Source organism: Thalia democratica, chromosome 3, assembly GCF_965202585.1.
Source record: "Thalia democratica chromosome 3, ktThaDemo2.hap1.1, whole genome shotgun sequence".
In the NCBI taxonomy this organism is placed as follows: Eukaryota; Metazoa; Chordata; class Thaliacea; order Salpida; family Salpidae; genus Thalia; species Thalia democratica.
In genome coordinates, this window is record NC_139167.1 from 74,957,223 (window position 1) to 74,978,505 (window position 21,283).

At 24.1% G+C, this 21,283-nt stretch overlaps 1 protein-coding gene across 1 annotated transcript; it reads right to left on the reverse strand.

Moving 5' to 3' along the window:
- Positions 1–4,594: 4,594 nt before the first annotated feature.
- On the reverse strand, positions 4,595–6,718 carry LOC145831930 (uncharacterized). The gene is made up of 6 exons (XM_082939284.1): positions 6,579–6,718; positions 6,083–6,253; positions 5,688–5,789; positions 5,228–5,355; positions 5,004–5,109; positions 4,595–4,836 (listed from the first exon to the last, which is right to left on the reverse strand). Exons 1-6 carry the CDS (start codon positions 6,655–6,657, stop codon positions 4,832–4,834), a joined length of 591 nt encoding a protein of 196 aa, XP_082795410.1. The 5' UTR covers positions 6,658–6,718; the 3' UTR covers positions 4,595–4,831.
- Positions 6,719–21,283: the final 14,565 nt, after the last annotated feature.

Consider the following 21,283-nt stretch of genomic DNA (forward strand, 5'->3'; position numbering starts at 1 on the left):
TAAAAATGTTTGCTTTTTAATAAACGAAAGATCTCTTCAAAGTGCTTGTATAAGACTGTGACTAATTTTTTTATGGTTCTAACCATTTTTCATTTTTGTTTAAATGATAAATTAAATGTAAATAAAACTATTGCTAGCGAAAAGGTTTAACTAAAGTTTACGTCAAAATATAAAGGAAAAACTGCTAAAAAACTATAGCTGACAAAATTTTGATAAACATATTCAAGTGTAAACAATTATATGTATTTTACTAATATAAACTTGACTAGGTTATGGTTTTGTATGATTTTATCCTGTAAAATGTTGCCTAGTATAAACTTTAAAAGAAGACTATTTCATTGCGGTTACTTGATGTTATAAAATATAATTAGACTCCAAAATCAAAGTTAATATATTTTAATTTTTTTAACCTGTGTTAGTTATTTTGGTCATTATGCATTAATGTTATAATTAGTTTCAGATAAGCAATTAATATATAATGATAACTATTATCATCCAAAAAAGCTTGAGTTTCTTTTTAAAAAAAATGTTTTTAAATAATATTATTAACAATTTATCGTGTTTTAACCTTTTGCTATTTACAACCTTAAGTAAATAAATCTAAAAACCTGTTAATGCTTTCCACACAGTTTTCTAATAAGACATCAAAATGTATTTTATTTTTTGTGAATGTTTTTTATTTTAACATAAATAAAATAAATATTTTATTATGAAAATTTTTAGTATGAAAGAAGTTGACAAATATATTATTAAATTAGTAATATACTCAAATCATAAAAATTAAAGTAATTTTCCCGTAGTTGTATTTGAATTACTTCCTAAATAATAAAATTAACACGTATATAAGCTGTAACGTAGCGATCATTTTATGAACAAAGGCAGGAAAATACGCACAAATAAATAGAGGATTTTTTTTAATTTATATTATTTATGTTCTTTTTGTGTTTATACATAATAGTATTAAATTTTCTCTTTTCTTGAACTAATTGAAGTCCTAAACCTAATTCAGTTACGCCCGAAAGTATATTAACTAAAATCGTGTGTCTAAACTTAGTTTAAAATAATGGCGTGAGTTAAATAGTTATTACTCTATGTTAAATTATTTGCTTGTTTTTCCTTAAAACCTTAAAAATGATTAAAACTCTTTCTAGACTATTATTAATTTATTCTACTTAATCGTACGTTTTAAATATAATCTGCTCAATTATTACAAAACTATAACTCATAAGTAAACGTGTTTAAATAAGTCGTATATATAATAATTTATTTTTTCAGAAAACTATAAAACTCATAAAAAGTATTAAAAAATATTGTTTTTAAATTAAACTTAACCAATGTTAATGTTTCTTTTAAATAACACTTATCAGTTAGTATCATAGTTTTATTATTAAAATTAATTGATTAGTTTCACGAATGAGTTAAACCAATTTAACTACAAAAAACAAAACATATATGTTATAAGTACATTTTGATAGTTAGTAAATTTACTGATTTATATATACTTAGATTTTGTAGATTACTCTTATTTACATACTCAATGCACATTACACAGCATATATCTTTAAATCGAAAAAAATCATAAACATTATAAGATACAGTTTAGCAAACAAAATATTCTACATACCACAGAGTAACTTTATCACAGTTTGTTGATAGTTAAATTTACGTTATAGTTTAAATAAATTATATTTCAAAACTCATTTTTGTTTTTATTTTATAACATATGTTTATAAAACAACGGAAAAATCTTGTAAAGCTTTTTTATTTTTTAACATAATTACCAACTAGTAATGATTAACTTTTTCATTATTCAAGCTTTTTTTTAATGGCATCATTTTGTTAATTGCAGCTACTATTTAAAATCACTCAAAACCGCAGAAGAAATTTTTATATACAATGAGGCCCTAAGCTTACTTTTTAAGAAAATTGTTAAAAGTTGCCTGGTTTAGTGTACTACATCTTCTTATAGTTTATTTTATAAAAAAAAATTGTTTAGTATTTTAGTTTAAAAGTAAAACAAAAAAACTTGATTTATTTGCTTTTTATTAGTTTGCAATGCATTGATTAAATACAAATGTATAACTAGAAACTATATTTATTATTAAAATTTTTGCGAAATGAGACTAGATACTTTTTTTATAAGTATTTAATCTATTTGAAAAAACTTTTGTTTATTAAAATAAATCATTCGTGGTAGAAATACAACAAGAATCTATAAAAAAAATCACTACTTTAAATGAATACGAACTAAAGAATTTGTAAAAACATAACAAAGTGTACACCTTAGTTTTTACAAAAAGGCGTTTGCCATAAAATTTTTAAGCAAAAATAAGTGAAAGATTAAATTTACAGTTAGTTAGATGTTGAACAAAAACATTAAAAATAATTATGAAAGTTTTAAAAATGTAACAAAAAGTAATAATAGGGTAACAGGATTTTAAATTTTACATATTACATGTAATTTATACCAAAAATAACATAACACTTTTTAAATTATAGAAAAAAAACAACAACTTAGCTTATTTTACTAGTTTTCAGTATACTTAATGTTATACGAACTTATGTATATTAGTTAGTATATTCAACTATTTTTGTCGCAATTGCTTTAACAAAAATGAGTAGGAGTAGAAAGTAAATTTAAAAGATTACAATTTCATAACAATGAAATATGTAAGAAGACTTCCTTTAGTAATTTTTGACCCCTAACTTTAAAAAGTTTGAAAATCAATGGTACAGACTTAAATAAAAATTGAAAGTTATAAAGCAAATAAAATTAAGGTAGCTTTTATGTCAATTTGTAAATATTTTGAAAGTTTAGCTGTTGCAATTGTTTTGTGTTTGCAACTAAATTGTCATACATTTATTCATAGAAAAGTAAACTTCGTATTAAAACTTCTAGATTTAAGATAATCTCACTTATAACAACTTCGTTTAAAACGAAAGTATTTGTGGCGATAATGTCATAGCCACAAAGATAACTATTTTTAGAGTTTTAACTAAATTAGTAAATAAACATATTAAGTTTTGGCTACTAATGATCTGAAAAGTTAAAAGATTTTTTTATAAAAACTTTATAATTAATCTTTACTATATCTTTCTGAAGAAAAAAGTAGTTTAACTTAACATAAATTGAATTCAAAAACAAAACAAAGTGATAAATATTTTAAATTTATAATCTTTTATCTCTCTGTAGCTTTTTAAGTTTAACGTTAATTAAAAACACTAGTGTGTTGTTCAAATAGTAGTATATAAAATTTAAAGTAGTTTTCCCATGCTTTTATTTTAATTACTTCCTAAATAATAAAGCCCACACGCAAACAGGTAAATAAGCTATAAAATAGTAATAACTTTCTTAATCAGCCGACAAAAATAAGCATATTTGACTGGGAGAAAAAAAATTTGACGCAAATGCACTTTGCGTTATTAGATTATAGTCATAAACTGTTTGCTTAACTTTATATCAATTCCAATTTATAAAAGTTTTGAGTACATAATTGTTAGTTAAAGTTACATTATCAGTTTATATTTTATATAAAACTGTTTCAACGTTGTTAATATGTTCAGACAATACTTAAAAATTTCATTTGAATTATGAACTTAAAGCTTAATATGCTAAATTAGGACAAAGCTATAACCAACAAAAAAGTTGTTTTTAATTTGATAAGTGTTTTTTTCTCTTATTTTCGAAATATATAACATGAAATTAAAACTAATTTGTTGTAAGATTATTACTTAACTATATTGGTCCTTACTTAGGCTTTTGTAAATATTTACGGCATTTAACTATAAATTACTTAGTTAACTTTACAGTTGGGAAAGAATCGTTAAAACTATCATCAATAGTATATAATGTTTCTTAAGCTTCCATAGTTTTTAAATACCATACAATTTGAGTAATTTTCCCATGCTTTTATCTTAATTGCTTCCTAAATAACAAGCGCGCACGCATACAGGTGATTTATGTTTTATTAACTCAACGAAAAAAAACGAGCATGAATGAATTGGTGAAAATTTTTGATATGTATGACGTAAATACTCTTTGCGTTAATAGACTGTAGTAGTAGTTTTTTTTCATTCTATGCTAATCTTAATCATAACTTTATGAATTTATTTTAGCAACGAAATAATAGACATTTACTAATAATTTAAGTTTAAATTTAATTGTAAGCATATTATTAACTACGTAACTAATTTTCATGTTACATTTTTTTGTTAAAATGAAACCCTATGAAATAATTCAAAACTTTTAGACAACTTTTAAGTTTGCTAATTAATCATTAACGTTACATCAAGTATTAAATCAGGACAAAAATACAGTCTACATATAACATATTTTGAATTTATTCCTTTTGTTTAATTTCTTTGGTTTTATGTAGACAGCTAAGGTAAGGAGAAATATTTTTTCAAAAGATAATAACTAAACGATATCTGTGCTTACTTAAACCTTTTATAGTTTTGAATTTCTCTTTACAATTTTTTCAAAATTTATTTGTTGTACCATTGATATAAATGTAGAAATGTATAACAATGTTTATATAATATTTCTAAGCTTTAACAATTCCTATATAAAAACAACAATTTTTTGCATTGTTTGCATAGTAAACGTTTATTGACAGATAAAAATACATTTGTACAGTGTACACTATATTTTTAACAGTAAAAGTTGGTAAAAACATAACTTTTGGTAAAAATACGAATAACAACTAAATGCACAGTAGTTTTATAATACTTTTTCACTATTCAAAGAAGAAAAAAAGAAGTAAGTGATGAAACATAATGTCCTTGTATCGTGTGTTGTAGAAGGTCTTGAACAATTGTTTTTTCGTTTGATTTATTCTGTAAAATATAATACAGTTAACCTAAAATATTGACGAAATATTTTATAGTAGTTTAATTTAATAAAAAATATTAAGTCTTTTTTTTCAAATTTTTTAAACGGTTTTTAAAAGTTGACTTTAAAATAATTCTAACTACAACTGTTATAGCAACTATTTAAAACTAACTTCTACATTTTCTTATTTTTCTGGTGACCATCAAGTGTGAAGGTCCGAACCTCATTTTGTACCAACGTTTCCAGCTTTTACCTTTTAGTTTCAACAGGAACTTTGTCTGTAGAATAAAAAAATTAAATATTTACGTAAAACAGCAGTTTGAAGTTGTGTTACAACTAGTTTACAAAAAGTTGGTGTTTAGTATACATGTCTACAAAACATAAGAAATTGTTCACTTTTTTGTTTCTGCTGTAGGTAGTTGGAAAGGGTACATAAAAGTATGAGTTGTTCCAGCTTTGGTCTTTTTTCGTGTTGAAGTAAATCATAAACCCTTTTCTATTCTCGTTGTAGCTATCACCAGAAACTAAAAATAAAAAGTGTTTAATATAATCTAATGTTTTCTTCTATATTTTTATAGTTTGAAAGTAATTATTTCTAAACTAAACATTTGTTATTTACGTATTATGTTTATTAAAACATTGCAATATATATAGTAGTTATTCTAGATTTTTTTTTAATTTTTTTACAACTTATAAATACTACTTCAAGCAGATACGTTTAATTATTAAGCTAAGTTAAAAACAACACGTACTAACTATAAAAATTATATCTAATTTGTATACAAACTGTAAAAGCTTTTTGAAAAAAATTATAAGATTTAATAAAATTTGCTTTTCAAAAATAAATAAATCGAACCTTCAGGTAGCCCAATCTCGACTTTCATGTATTTCCTTGTTTTACATGCAGACAACTTTGTAGGTAAGTGCAAGTTGTCGTTTACCAGTTCCATATTCAACTCTGTGAATGAAATTATCAGTTACGTTTTGAGTACAAAAGACTACTTGTATGTACTTAAACATACGATCTAGCTAATAAAGCTTATAACTTATCAAAAAGGTAGCTTAATCAAATTTCTACTAATACTGTCAGTAATTTTTTTTTTACCGTTACGTATAAAATAGTTATCAGATACGTTTTGAGTGGATAAAAAAGGTAGCTAGTAGTAAGTATTTTGTCATACCATCTAGCTATTGAATCTTACAAACTTTCAAAGAAGTATATTTGTTTTTAAAAAAACTGTAATCATTTACCGTCGTACATGTGTTGAATCCTGCATTTTTTCTTCGCCTTCAAACGCATTTGCGAGCCGGTAGTCGCTACGTAATTCCTTCTTAGAATTTTCTTCCATTTCAGTGAACTTTCTTTGCTGTCAGCCTCGTCCTTCTGGTAATTTCTTATTTCTTTGCACCGGTACGAGTGTCCTGAGTTTTATTGATTCGTTTAATAAAAGTGAAACATGCAGTAACGTGCGCAGTTTTATACTTTTAGTTGATGTAGCAAAAATATATAAAATTGGAAAAGTTAAACTATTAAAGAAAATCATTAAAGCAAAGTAATTTTTTTTTTTGTTCAAGTAAACTGACTTTACCATTATAGTTGAAAAAATATATTATGACTTGTATAAAAGTATTTTTTTTAGATATAGACATTAAAATCTTATAAATGTAGTTAAAAAGCTTAGCAGTTAATAGTTTCAATTAAAAAATATATATATATATATATATGTACTTTTAATAAACGTTTTACCTGCAACAGCATTAGCTGCTTTACTTCTGTAAAACATTGTCATCGCGACCACAAATATAATATACATTGTTGTCTTCATTGTGTAAGTTGTTGATAGAAAATTTTCTAATGTTTTTATTTGTATAAAGTAGTAATTTTGATAATGTCTGAAAAAAAATGCTTAAAATTTTATTTTAATTAACTATTTTACTACTGTATAACATGTTGAATATTTAGTACTTATATTTTTGCTTAAATAATTGAGTTTTATTGTAATTTAAAAATAAAAAAGTATTTCATTGTATGAACCAGTTTAATTTAAATAATAAATATGTAAAAAAATGTTTAGCTTTATTTAATAAAAGCTAAAAAAATAACACAGTAAAATCAAAACTAACTTAACTCAAAAGTTGTGTAAGTATTTTTCTTAATTTTATAAATAACAAAAGGATAAAAGTTTCTTAAGTTAAAAAATAAATTCTACAAACATCAACAAATAAATAATCGCTTTAGATTTTATAAGCATAACTTTTTAATTGTTTAGTTTAATAAAAGCAACAACAAGCTTTCTTTAACTCTACAGCTTAAAATGTTTTCGCTTCTAACTAAAAGTCAACTGTTGTAAACTGCAAAGCTGAGCGGTTTACTATTTATTAAGCATCTGTTCTGATAAAACCTACTGAATGACTGAGTTGTAAACAGCTACCGAATTTATACAAAATTATGCCAACTTTTCAATTACTTCCTAAGCTGAGCAATTAGAAGTATGACATACTATACAGGAGAAATTTTGCTGATTTGTACGTAAGTACTTAATATGTTATTAAAGTAGCAATTTTGTGAGGCTAGTTTGTTTACTAAACTTTATACAAAGTTTCGCAACAAAGTAAAAAGTCTAAAAGCTAGTCATTATTTTTTTGTTTAAAATGTAAATGAAAACAAATTCTTGTCTTCATTGTGTAATATTACAACACAAGCAGTTGAAATAATGACTATATTTGCAGCATAGAAAAATAAACAAAACATACATCTGCTAATCCTATTGTTATGTCTACAGAAGCATAATAAAGTTTGTTCTTGTTTTAAACAAAGTTTTAAAAACTAGTAAAAGCTTATAAAAAATGTTGTAATATAAGCCTAATTTTAGAGAGTTTTAAACTAAGTATTTTCTCAACTCAAGTAACGTAATAAATTGAACACATTTTTTTAGATATTATATGCAATACAATTGTTTATAAGTGTTTTAATTGAACTAACGCTATTTGTTTCACATCTGTTTACATGTGTGAACTTAATCTAATTAAAATAAACTTCCAAAAATCATTAAAAAGAACTAGTTTTGAAGTAACAACTGTTGTACAAAGTTCTACATCTAAACGTTATGTATGAAGAAATATTTAAAGAAAACTACGTTTTTTAAACTTTAACAAATTTTGATTAGTTTAATCAGTTTGCTTATTTTGCTTTAAACATTTTATTTTTTATTCAATACTTTTTTTGTAAGCTTAAATTCTATAATAAGATATATTAAATCATTAGATTATAAAACATTGATGTTTGCAACGTATAGCTGTTTATTTATTGTTTTGAAAGAGGTAGTGTTCGTATTTTTATTTATTATAAATATACTATTAACTTGTAATAAAATTAAGACAATATGGGTTCATAAGTAATAGTTACAGTTTATTGAATGATAAAAAAGACGCTTGAAATATTTGGTCCTAGGACCTGGTGCACGAAGAACTTTTTGGTTATCGGGTTGCACACCACGGATACCTTATAACGTCTTGTCCAGGACAATGTAGACTAATTTGATTGATTTTTATAACAACCTTTGTTTTTCAGTAGTTTTTATTTTTTAGTTAAATACTATTTTTTGCTTACCATTTTTAGTTTTACCAACATTTTAATTCTAAGTATTAAATTTTTTTGTTTAATCCAAACTAAGAAGTATAAAACAATTTTGTAATAAATTAGTCAGGCAAAAAATTTTTTGACTAAATAATATTATCAACGACTTTTAAAGTTAATTATTTTTCAACAAACAGAGTTCTACAGGGTAATGCAACTAAATATCAATAACATAATCTATTTTGTGATCATTGCTTTGTGCATGAAAAACAGTGTAAACTAATAAAATAAAAGTAAAAGATTCTATTTTAACTAAAATATGTTAGCACTAATTACCTTATTTAAATAAAAAAAATAGTTTTAAATAAAATTTTCATCGGTTACTAAATAGTTATTAAGAAGTTTTAGTCGAATATTGAACTTTAAATGAGGAACATTACAGAAAATCTTCGAACAAAAGTGAATATTTAAATTTACAAACTCTCATTTTTATGTTATATTAACGACTAAAAAGTTAAGGTTATAATATGTAATCATTAAGTTTGTTTTTATGATAGTTATATTTAAAAAATAATTCACGGGCTTTATTTGGAGATTTTGTTCTGAACCAAAGAGTAAAAACTTTTTACTTGAAAGTTTTATCGTGAAGTCGCATTTGAAAAGGAGAACTAACTTGGAAGTTACCGGAAAAATGTTTCATTTAGATTTTAATTATTCCGCTTTGCTTTACACTTTTGTTTTATATGTGTTTCATGCGTTTTTTTTCCTAGTTTTAAAAAGGACTAAACTAAATTAACTTTATATTTTTTATACTTTGCGCTTAAACATTACGTACATCACTGTAAAAGTAATTTATTTCTAATTTTAGCCTCAAGTTAAAAAAAAAATCGAATTAATAAAAAAGTAATATTTCCTGTTTATAAACATGAAATGCCTTAAAATTGTTTAGAAAAATAACAACGTTGTACATACTTTTTCTTTACAAACAAAACACAGTGTTTTTGTGATACAATAGTTTAACTTGTACACAAAAAAAAGTCTAACTCACAGTCTTTTTATAACGGAATAGTTTAAATCAGGGGTCGGCAAACTGCGGCCCGCGAGCATGTTAATTTTTTGAATGGAATGCGGCCCGCGAAAGAAAATTTTGTGGCCCGCGAGTATGTAAATGTGGCCCGCTGAGCAAAAATATATTTCAAGTTAAATTTTTTCGGTAATGTGATTTAATTTGATTAGTTTAGTTTTAAGTCTCTTTATAATGTTTAAAAATAATTAGAAGAAATTACTGCTTTAGTTTAAAAATGTGAAAAAGACAGATTAGCATTCTAACAGGATATTTTTCTCAGTTTTATAATAACTTCTTGTTTACAACAGCAAGTAATTATCTGAAAAAAGAGTGCTTGGATTTAATAAGTTAGATATATAATACCTATTTATTAAACAAACTAAATGCAAATGTTTTCCATTTTGTACAAAAGTAATGCACAGTAATTAACTAAAGTGTCATTTCTTTATAGCTTAGATATTCTTTTTCAATATTTTTTATACCTAAATTTCCTTTATAGATTTTTTATTTGTAAGTGTTACATTTTAGGGTAAAAACATTTAGCATAACATAGTAATAAGAAATAAGGTTTATTTGATTTTAGTTTTGACACATTTTAATTCTTTAAAAGTTTTCTTTGCACTTTAAATTAATTTCTATGCACACCAACTTAAAAAGATGCTCATATTTCAAACCACTTTTTATTTAATACTTTAGTTAGTTAAAGTTTAGTTTATGCGTAATTTTCTAACATTGTTTTTGTACATGTAATATCTAAATTGTACACACACATTTAAAACAATATATATTTTTGTTAGGTATACATTTTAATTTTTCAAACATTTTTTTTGTCAAACTTAGTTAATTTTTATGCCTTGCATATCAATACACACAACTGCTGTTTTTTGAAGCTACCTATTTAACATAAACTAGATTTAGGGATGGTAAGTTTATTAAGTTTGTACATTGTTAATCAAAATAGTTCAAGTTCAAGCAAATAAACAACTAAAAATTACCAAACACTCAGACTATCACTATTTGAAGACTTTAAATATCAGGCCAACTAAGTCACTTTTTAAGTTTTTGGCTATAATTGCTTTTTGTATACAAAAATATCAGGAATGTTTTTGTTGACTCAGGCTGGCTTCTTTGCTTGAAAAAGTGCAGATTAAACTTATGATGTATGTTTTGCTCAATCAACAGTGTTAGTTTGAGCTATAATGTATGTTAAATTTTAAGTCTTGCAGCTAATAAAATTCAAAATAATTTTTATATTGTTGTGTACATTTAAGTGTGAACAATCAGCCAAAAAACTTGAATCCAGGAAAAGTTTTGAATTTGAAAATTTATGCTTAATAATTCTGAAAAAAACTTTAATTTAAGAATTTTTGAAAAACCTGGAATTTCAAACAATTTTTACATGTAAATAAATTAAATTTCGATTTGACACAAAAAACTTACCAAATAAATATCTTTCTGCTATAAAATATATAAAAGTAGCTTAACAGTATTTTCTAATATTGATATATTTGTTAAGACATTTTAAACAAATTTAATTAAACTTTATACTAAAAATGAAAGAAGGAATTGTAGTTCCAAAAACTTTGTTTTGGTGCATTGCACCTTTACTTGTAAAATTTCACCGTTTGTTGTGCATCGCTTTCAAACTAAACCAAGAAACTCTACTAAAATGTCAAAGTTAGTAAAAACATCTCTAATAAAAATTCTCAGATGAGCAATAGTTTTTTTTTATAAGTAGTCTCATGTTAACAGATTGATTAAAGTACTAATTTGATTTATGCGGCTATAACCTTAACGCATTTCCTAAACATGACTTCTAGTTGTCATTGAAGAAATAAAAAAAAGCTTTTTATTACCGCCAACATAAATTCTTTAGAAAAGTTTTCAATTATAAAAAGCATCTAATTTTAAGTAATAAGTTTTGCTACTTTATACCTTGCCTTTACAATTTTTCTGATCATTCTGTATTTACTGAAGATAGTCATGTGCTTTGTTGGAGAACTGACTTTGGTGTTTTTTTTCTTATCGCTTCTCGCAATAACTCCTAACTAACGTTTTTTTTTATTCTTGTAGCTCGTCTTATATTTTACAATTACTATTTTTAAATGCAATATTCTTATTTCAGATAAAGAATTGCTAAAATGCTTAAAAAAAAATAAGTTTTTCTACTTCGCTAATGACTCAATAGAATTTTATACTTTTGTTAAATTTGTTTAAGAATCTTAATTTTCCATTCGAGCTGACTTATATATTTTTAGCATGTAATTTATATACTATTAATAACCTACGTTATTTCTCTATGTTGTGAACTTTATTTTAACTGGGTTGCTACACAAACAGGCTATTTTAAAAGTTGAAAACTCAGGTGTGTGTGAAACTTTTATTTCAAACACTTTAAAGAAATCTTTCAATTCTCAGAATAGTTTTTATGACTGTAGTGTAGTTTACTAATTGTAATTTTTTCTTGTTTTCTTACATTTTGTGTACTTTTTGATAATGATGATATTTTAGCTAGGTACTTAAGCTTGATTAACAACTATTTTTTAGCTTTTTCAACTTTTAATAAACTTAGGTTGGTTTGATACAACTCAGACATTTTTGCTTTTTAAGTGGCAACCATGTAAAATACTAATTACTAATAAGATATTTTATTGAAATTTTCGAGAATAAATTATATTAAAGAGTTTGTTTTAGTTTTCTGGAATACAAACAGGTATTAATTTTATTAAGTTAACTAATTAATAATTTTTTTAATGAGTGTAAATTATTTAACACGCAAAAACTTTTTTTGAAGTAAATATTCTTATAAATATGAAAAAAGGGTTGATAATATAACAAATGTATAAAAGTAACCCATAAATTGTCTTTAAAGTTAGGTTTTTATAGATAGTTAGGTTGTAAGTAAAAATACAAAAGTATTAAGTTTAACTTACTAAGTGCTTATAAAAGTACATAGTTAATTAACACTAAAGTATATTAGTCAATGTAAATTCTATTCTAATAGATATTAATTTAAATAGACATTCCATGTATAGCTAAAAGTCATTTAAAATAATAAGGTGAAAAAAAGTTAAACCTTTCTTTAATTGTGACTAAAACTAAAACCAAAATATTATTCAAATGTCACTTATACTAAATCTGCGGCCCGCGAAGACTTTGGAAACTTGAAATTTGGCCCACGACCACCAACTGCCTGCCGACCCCTGGTTTAAATCAAGATAAATTTAAAACATAGTAAGTTAAATTGTAAGCATTACTACGTCACTAAATTATCAATTTTAAATTTAACTACAACAGAGGTTGGCAAGCAAAGATGATCGGATTTTGAAGTTGAAAAATGTTCGCGGATCGCATTTGTAGTTTTAGTTTTACTCTTTATAACGGAACCGCTCAGTTCCAACTCGCGCACAATTATCACCCGATCAGATCCGAGAACCACTTACCAACAAAGGGTAAAGGTTAGGAGGGGTAACAGTAACTATAAGTATAAAACAACAAAAAAAATAAACTGCAAGCGGGTAGGAATTGTGAGTATACCCTTCATAACAGACCCGAAAAATATAATGTAAATTTCGAACTTTTTGTAAATTATACTTGAGACCTTTTTTATCTTCATTACAAACCTATTAATATCTACTGTAAATCTTTAAGTTTTCACACCACTAAATATCTAGTGTAAATGTAAATTTAGATTATTTTCGTAATACGTACCCGAAGCCTATTTTTACGATTCATTTCTAGCCTAAGATTGTTTTGCATAAATCTCAAAAAACTTTCTTGCGGGCCAAATTTCTATGTTCACAGGCCGCATCCTACTTATATTAAAAACATTCGCTAAACGGACTTTTACTCTTCGTTTGCGAAAGTTACCTTAGAGATAAAATGTTCTTGAAATAGTAGTTAGAAAAATGTTGACAATTACCCTACGGTTCTTTTGTTTTTTTAATACTAAGTTATTTTTTAGCTCTTACAATCTCATTTTCTGTGTTTTTATAATACTAAAAATTATCTAAAATGCAAATTGTTACTATTTTTAAATAATTAAATATAGGTTGATTGTTACAACTATGAAAATAAAGGTTTATGTTAAAATAAATAACTTATCATTGCTTTAAAAGAACTAATTCAGTACAGTCTTATAAAATGTTTAGCAATTAAAGTTAAACCAATATATAAGGGTTATAATTAGAAATAAGGTTATTTTTTCCCGTGTTGGAAGATAAAAATAAAAAATTATAAACTTAATCATTTTTTGTTATTCAAAGAACACAAAAGGTTTAGTTTTTATTAAACCCTGACTTATTTTAAACCAGCCCAATTTTTAATCATTAGTGTTAAAACTTTTTTTCATTTAATTTTCTTATCTTCATAAAAATTTTAAGTTTAATATTTTGTCCTGACCATTTTATTCAAACTGAAGCTATCAAATCTTTTTTTATCTTAAAAGTTTGACTTAGCTTGAGAGCGTTTTTTAGGAATTTTATAAAAATGTCAAACTTAAGACCCAATTATTTTCCTTATGTTAATAGCTAATTAAAAACTTTTTTTATTCTATAGGAAAGTCCTTTGTCTTTATTTAAAAAAATCCTTTGGGTTGGGGTTTGACTTTTTGAATGGGCCCATTTAAAAGTTTTGTGTTTTTTTCTATGTTTTTATTTATACAAATTTTTCTGCTAAAATAATATTTGTTTTTTTAAATTTTTTTTAAACATACTTATTAGTATGAGTTTAACGATGTTGTAATTTTATTTTATTTTATTTTTATACCATAAACCTGAATAAACTTTTCAGAAAAATTCCAATTTTGCACGATTTTTGTTTTTCAGATATTCAACTTTTTATGCAAAAATAAAATGTTTTTTTAGTAGTTTTTATTTTTAAAGATTTTTATAGTTATGTTTTATGATGTTCTGATATTTTTTTACCATTTTATTATTGCTTTTAAAATATATGACCCATACAAGTTTTACCTAAATTCTCAGCAACGCTTTTTGAGAAATTTCTTTCTCAAGTGCTAAGAGTTTGCCAAGTAATAAAAAGGTTTATTTTTAGTTTGCATTTTACTTAATTAATTCTTCAATACGATTTAGGTTTTCTGATAAAAATAAGAGTTTTATATTAAAAAAAAAAACAAAATTAGCTTTGTATTTATTAAATTTATTAAATACTAAAAAAACTTAAATTGTGGTCTAACTAAAGATCTGGTGGTACATAAAAACTATCTTTCTTTGAAAGTTACACAACATTCTTGCAATAACTATCTATATTTAAGAAAAACTTATTTTAGATTTTGTTTATTAAACGATAAAAAAAGCGCTCAAAAAGTTAAGTCTAAGGAACTGGTGTATTAAGGAACCTTTTGATTATCGACTCGTACACCACTAATTAAAAATTATAAAACACTTAAACTTCATGAAACCTTTTATTTTTTGAGTTTTACCCACACCACTTAAATATAGTTTAACCTTATTGTCCAAGAATTAAAATGTCTGTATCTGAGTTTTTTTGATCTACAAAACTAAAACGATTATGAGAATTTATCTCAAACTACTTAAATGTTCAATGAATATTCTGTTTTCAGAATTTATTTTATTCAGAAATATTTCTAGCAGCCTTGGTCTACTTAAGCACTACAAAAATCGGTAAGCTGTATAATTTTTCTTTAAATTTAATACAAGACAATTAAAGATGGTTTCTTTGTTTTTTGCTCTGCAATAATAGTGTTTCAGTTTTATGAAGATAATAATAAAAATATTAAATTACTTTAAGCGTACGAACGAAAGCTTACATTTATGAAATTGATGTTACTAAAACAACTTTTAAGAGTTAGTAGTAGCAAATTTTGGTTTTTAAAGCCTATTAAGCAGTCTTGTACTCTTGTATAAGTAACGAAACACTAAATAAATTTTAGCCGGCCGTCTTTATTACACAAAAAAATAGCAAACATTATATTAAATAGAGAATTGTAATCAAAAAGTTGTAAAATATATTTTAATGACCATTAATGATTAAGCTAAGTTCGCATTTGAAAATTATTATACTTAAACATCTAATGCTAGTTCGCTAAAATTTATTTAGAGCAAAAAATACTTCTTGGATTCGAATTATTTTGCTTAAAATAAATTTTAGCGAACTAGCATTAAATATTTAAGTATAATAATTTTTGGTTTGGCTCTGCTGAGTTGTGGAGTTTGCATACTTCTGTTGTAAAATATTAAATATAGATAGATGTTTTGTACAAAGAATGTTCCTTGCTCTGTTATTTTAATGTTGAACATTAGCAACAGTAGCTAACTCATACTCTTTGAACATCTTTATACATGTTGTTAAATTTCAAAGTATGTGAGAAAATACTATTAAGCATTAATTAATTTTTTGAAAAAATAGTTGAGTATAACAATCCTGTCAAGTTTACAAAAATTTAACCAGTTCAAATAACTGACTTTTTTTTTCAAATTTATTATACATCGTTGTGTGTTAGCAAACAAGAAGTTTCCTCTTTATAAAAATATAAACTTGTTCTTATAAAAAAGAAAATCTATGATAAATTATATTTTGCTTAATTTTGTTAAACTAAAATTGGATACAAAACTTTTCAAATCCTGAAAAATCAATTTCTTAAAACTTTTTTAAAAGGGCCACAACTCAAAAAGTAAGGTATATTAAAAAGATATATACTTAAGTAGGTCTTACTACAAGCCATTTTTTTGTTTTTGCAAAGTTTTTAATCTTTTTCAATATATGGCTAAAACAACTTTTTATATATAGTGATTATTAATTATTTTTAGTGATTACTAAATATATCAAAAACTGTAAAAAGAATTCTAAAAAGAATAAATGTTTTGTAGATATAAATTAAGAACTACATACATATTTTTTATTTTTTATCACTTTTTGAGATGTTTTCTCTAAATTACTTTTTAAAGAGTTTGAGTTGACATGTAACCATCATTGTCGCATTTTTAATTATTATATTCAACATGTTGGCATCATTATTGCCTTTAAGGTCTGACTGACAATGTTGTTGTGCAACTAAATAAAGTTACTTTGAAACTCTTTAATGACAGGGTGGTTATTCTAGTTCAAAACCTTGATGTTCTGCCAATAAGTAAATTAAGAAAAAAAGGAAAATCTGAATTTATTTTTGTATATGTGTTGGCCACTGGGTTTTGACCTCAATGTTCAACTTTTTTGTGGGTTTTTAAAGCAAACCTTAGGACCCTTGCCATCAGGCCACACAAAATCGTAACAAAATTTGTAATTTTGAACAATTTTAGATATAATATAACAAAATTTAAACAAGAACAGAAACAAATTTTCTATACATCAATAATTTTCTATACTCCCTAGAGCTTTGCTTATAAAAAATACTTTTAAACAGGATTGTCGCATACTCAAGCTAATCAAGCTAGTTTGCAATTTTTGAAAAACTCAGACTTGTTTGATTTTTTGCAAAATTAAGGCCATTTAGTATCCTTTTAAAATCTCAGACTATGTTTTTTTTTACTATAAAAATTTAAGAGGGTTGCCACTTTACTTTGAAACCTTGAATTTGACAATTTGGCAAAAATAAAACCTGGAAAAAACTGGAATTTTGAACAAAATCACTAAAAAACCTGGAATTTTTAACAATTTCTTCATGTTCAGTGGTAAAATTTTTGTTTGACATAAAAAATCAATCATTAGATAAAAGTGTTTGTCATCATCAACAATTTATTTTTCTAAAAACATCTAAAGTAGCTTTATAGTATCTTTTTAATGTTTTTATACTATTTAAATAGTTTCTTACCTTAAACTTAACTTTAAACTAGAAATAGACACAAAATGTGTACGTTTAAAAACCTGGAGGAAATTTTTAAAACCTGAAGAAAATTTTGAAAAAAGTTGCAACTCTGATTTTTGTTTCTTAAAATTGTGTTTTTATTAAATACTTTTGTATTTAAATGTATAAAGCTTGATAAGTACTATTTTTTGGATTACAAATGTTTTTTTTTCCAATTTTGCTATAAACTCATGCTACACAGCTGGCCTGCAACTAAATAGGGATTTTTTATTTATTTTTTGTTTAAAATTAGTATCTAGAAAACCAAGATCCTAAAAATTTTAAATACTCAAACCATATTTTATGTAGTTCTGTTTATATTACAAGTTATGCCACTTGGGGTCAAGACATTGTAAGGATTTTTGCAAATATCAAATGTTGATGTCTTTGAAAATTAAAAATCAACCACCCATGAAAAAAAGCTTTTACTTCAGACAGGGTTCCAACTTCCCTAAACTTTCTTGTTTTTTTGCTTAGTGCTTGAAAATTTGTGAAAAAATTCCTTTTTATTAACGCTTTTAAATCAATTTGAATTCTTTTTGTAACTATATATATTTTTTTAATATAAATTAATGTAAAAACCAAGTCCTTTTGTTATAAATTTTTTAGGCACTAAAGCTTGATTAAAAGTAGTTTTTTTTTTATTTGGCGTATACTTATTTTTTATTCCAGTTTTCTTATTAAACTAGGTCAACTCAGTATAGCTTCATACAACTCAGGCTATTTGTTGCTCACTAAGGCTGGCTATTTGCCAAAAAGAGTGGCAATTCTGTTTGTAGTATACATGTTTTTTTTATTTAAAATACTATACAAAATTGTCAAAAAGATTATAAAAAATATTGAAACTACTTCATTTTTCTTTACAATTTGTTTGTCAAATGTATTTGAGCAATTTAGTCACTACTTATTAACTTAAATAATTTATTACTAGTTTACTATGTGCAACTTAGCTGCTACTGTCAATTTTTTAAAAGCATTGTTTGTCAATAAGCATGGTAAATCTGATAAACTGCAATTTTATCTGTGCTATGTTTTACTTAAGGATTTCCCTTTTTTTATTTCAAAAGGCCCCCTTTAAAGAAATTGAAAAAAAAAACTATGGCCCCCTCCAACAAGATTACTCAAAAAACTTCCATTTAAATCACCCTAAAAAATGTTTTTAGCGGTTCATCATCAATTTCAGAATATCTAGTGTGAGTTCTAATTTATGACCTCATGGTCCTCTAAATTTCTGTGATAGCCCACTTTGGGAAACCCTGTTTTACACTATTGACAATAGTTTGTTACTTTAAAAGTATGTTCTTTTTGAGGATGAATTAAAATATAGTTAGAAAAAAAAAATATCCTGATATATATCTTATCAGTAAAAAGTAACTGGTAACTAAATTATTTAGGTAAAAATGAATTTAAAAAGGGCAGAAAGTGGTATATTTCGTACTAACATACAGTCATAGCATAGTTATATATTTAGGCCCTGGTACTTTTAGCATGTTGAAAAAAAATCCTGTGAAAATGATAGTTATTCAATAAAAGTAAGTACACATGTTGTTATCCAAATCCTAACTTTAGAATTTTCAGTGTAGTTACTATTAATTTAATAAACTAATTTATTTCTGTTTGTTACACTAAGTAAGTTAGCTAAGTAAAAAAAAGATTAAAGTTGAGTGAAAATACATTAAATTTACTGTATTATTTTATTTATTTTTTGTCATTTTAAAATTTAGTAATAATTTATTTGAAATTGTTTTAAAATTTTAACATACTTTTAAATAGAACATTACTAAGTTTCTAAAAACTAATCTAATAACTTAAAGATAAAAATTTACTTTCATAAAAAGGTTAAAACAAAAGTGGAATGTTTTTTATTCTTAAGACTTATCTAAATGTTATAATGGGAATAAGTTATATCAAATAAGTTAAAGAAATTTGTTCTTTTTGAATTTAAGTTTGTTTGAAAATTATTTGCTGATCAAGCAACTGTCTTAACTTAAGATATAGCTTTATTTTCAGCTGTAGTAAATTAGTGTGTTGTAATTTTTATTAGTTTGCAAATTAATGTCTTCTTAATTATTTTATAAATTTCAATCTTTTGTTAGCAATCTTTTTTTTTTTAATTATATTTTTTCTAACATATTTTACAATATTAATTATAATAAGAGAAAGTAGCTATTAATTTGGTGTTTCTGTTACTTTAATGAATTATTATTACCAAAGCTACTTATGATAGTTTTAAGTCTTGATAAAACTCAAGCTAGTTTAAACTTTGTGAAAAACTCAGGCTTATTTGAATCTATTTTTGCACAATTTATGCAAATTTGAATCTTTTTTAGGGGCTGCCAAAAACCTGGATATAATAAATTTGAAAAAAAAAAACTGGATTTTTAAGCTATTTTTACATGTAAGTTACAAAATGTTGAATTGATATATATATATATATAAAATATATCATAAAGATTGAAAAAAAAATTGTCTCATTAAAAATTTTTTGTATAAAACACATTTAAAATAGCTTAACAGTATACTTTTATGTGGTTATACTATGACATTTATTTTAAACTAAGTTAAATTTTATACTGAAAATAGACCAAAAAGTTAGTTTTTTAAAAACCTGGAAGATATTGACAAAAAACCTTAGGCAACCTGTTTTTTTTTAGCTTTAGCTAGTTTATATTTTTTTTCTTAATCTTAGACTAACTTATGACTTAAATCTTGTTTTTTACAAATAGTTTTTTTTCTAAGATAATATAGTTTTTTTTCTAAGATAATTTGTTACTTTTAGTATAAAAACTTTACATTTTTTAGTTTCTAGCTCAAGCTACGATTTCTAATTTTCTCATAAACTCAACTATGCTGAATGCAGCTAGTTTTTGGTCATTCAGGCTTGCTTTTTTGCCTCAATAAAGGAAAAAATATGATAAAATTTAGGTAATTTTACAACACTGTTTTTTTTGTAATATAAAATTATATATGTTATATATTAAATATAAATTGTATTATCTGGTGAAATTATTAAAATCCATTTACATTATTGTAACATTGTGTCTTTAAACTCAGTCTACTTTATTAATGTATATATTTTTATAGGTTGAATAATTTATAAAATTTGTTTTATAAATATTGTAAACTTGATTACCTGTATTTAACTTCTTTTGTTTACTGTTGGAGCAATACTTAATTATTTATACATTTATTTATCCTGTTTAAAAATAAGCGGAATATATAACTTTTGCAAATACAGATAGCTATTTTTTTTTTACTTCATGTTTTACATTAAAAAACAATAACTTAAACTAATTGATTTTAAAGATAGCGTTTTATTCTCCTCAAAATTTTTAATTCAAGTATAAATATGTAAAATTTATTAAATTGTTTTTAATTTATGCTTTATATTTAAATTTTCTCATTTTAGTTTTAAGATTCCTAGAAAAACTTTGTTTTGTAAATAAAAATGAAGGAAAAATTTTAATTGAGTTGAAAAACACAGGGTTTTTATTTTAATTAACTTTTTTAAATTTTAGTTGTAGCCTTGTGTATCTCAAATAAATATTAGTGTTATTGCTCATATATGGGCAATGTTGCCCTTGTTTAAAATTTTGAACAGATATTTAAAACTTGAACATTTATTAATTTATAAAGTATTTAGCTATATTTGTGTAACCTGTTTTGATTGTTTAGTAAACTGTATTTAATTTTGATACTACTTAAATTTAAATCATTATATTTGTAATACTAAGTTTACATACTACCTCTAACATTAAGCATAACCTTAGTTACAAAGTTTTTAATATTTTGTTTGTAAAAATTAATAAAAAAATGTTTAATGAAAAATAACATAAATTTAAAGGTTTTTTTCAAGTATAGCTGTTTTGTTTTTTAATTAGCTTAAATCATTGTTTGTACTTAATAGATTAAAAGTAGTTAGTGCATAATTGCTTACAATATATTACTAATTTTTTTTTAAGACTTAAAATTTTTTATTTCAAATTA

Bases quoted from the DNA above. Each gene is read 5' to 3' on its own strand.
- LOC145831930 (XM_082939284.1), bottom strand. From the start codon at position 6,657: ATGAAGACAACAATGTATATTATATTTGTGGTCGCGATGACAATGTTT. The intron at 6,254-6,578 runs GTAAAACGTTTA...AATAAAACTCAG, and splicing joins AGCAGCTAATGCTGTTGCAG to GACACTCGTACCGGTGCAAA. The intron at 5,110-5,227 runs GTGAACAATTTC...TTTATTCTACAG, and splicing joins CCTACAGCAGAAACAAAAAA to ACAAAGTTCCTGTTGAAACT.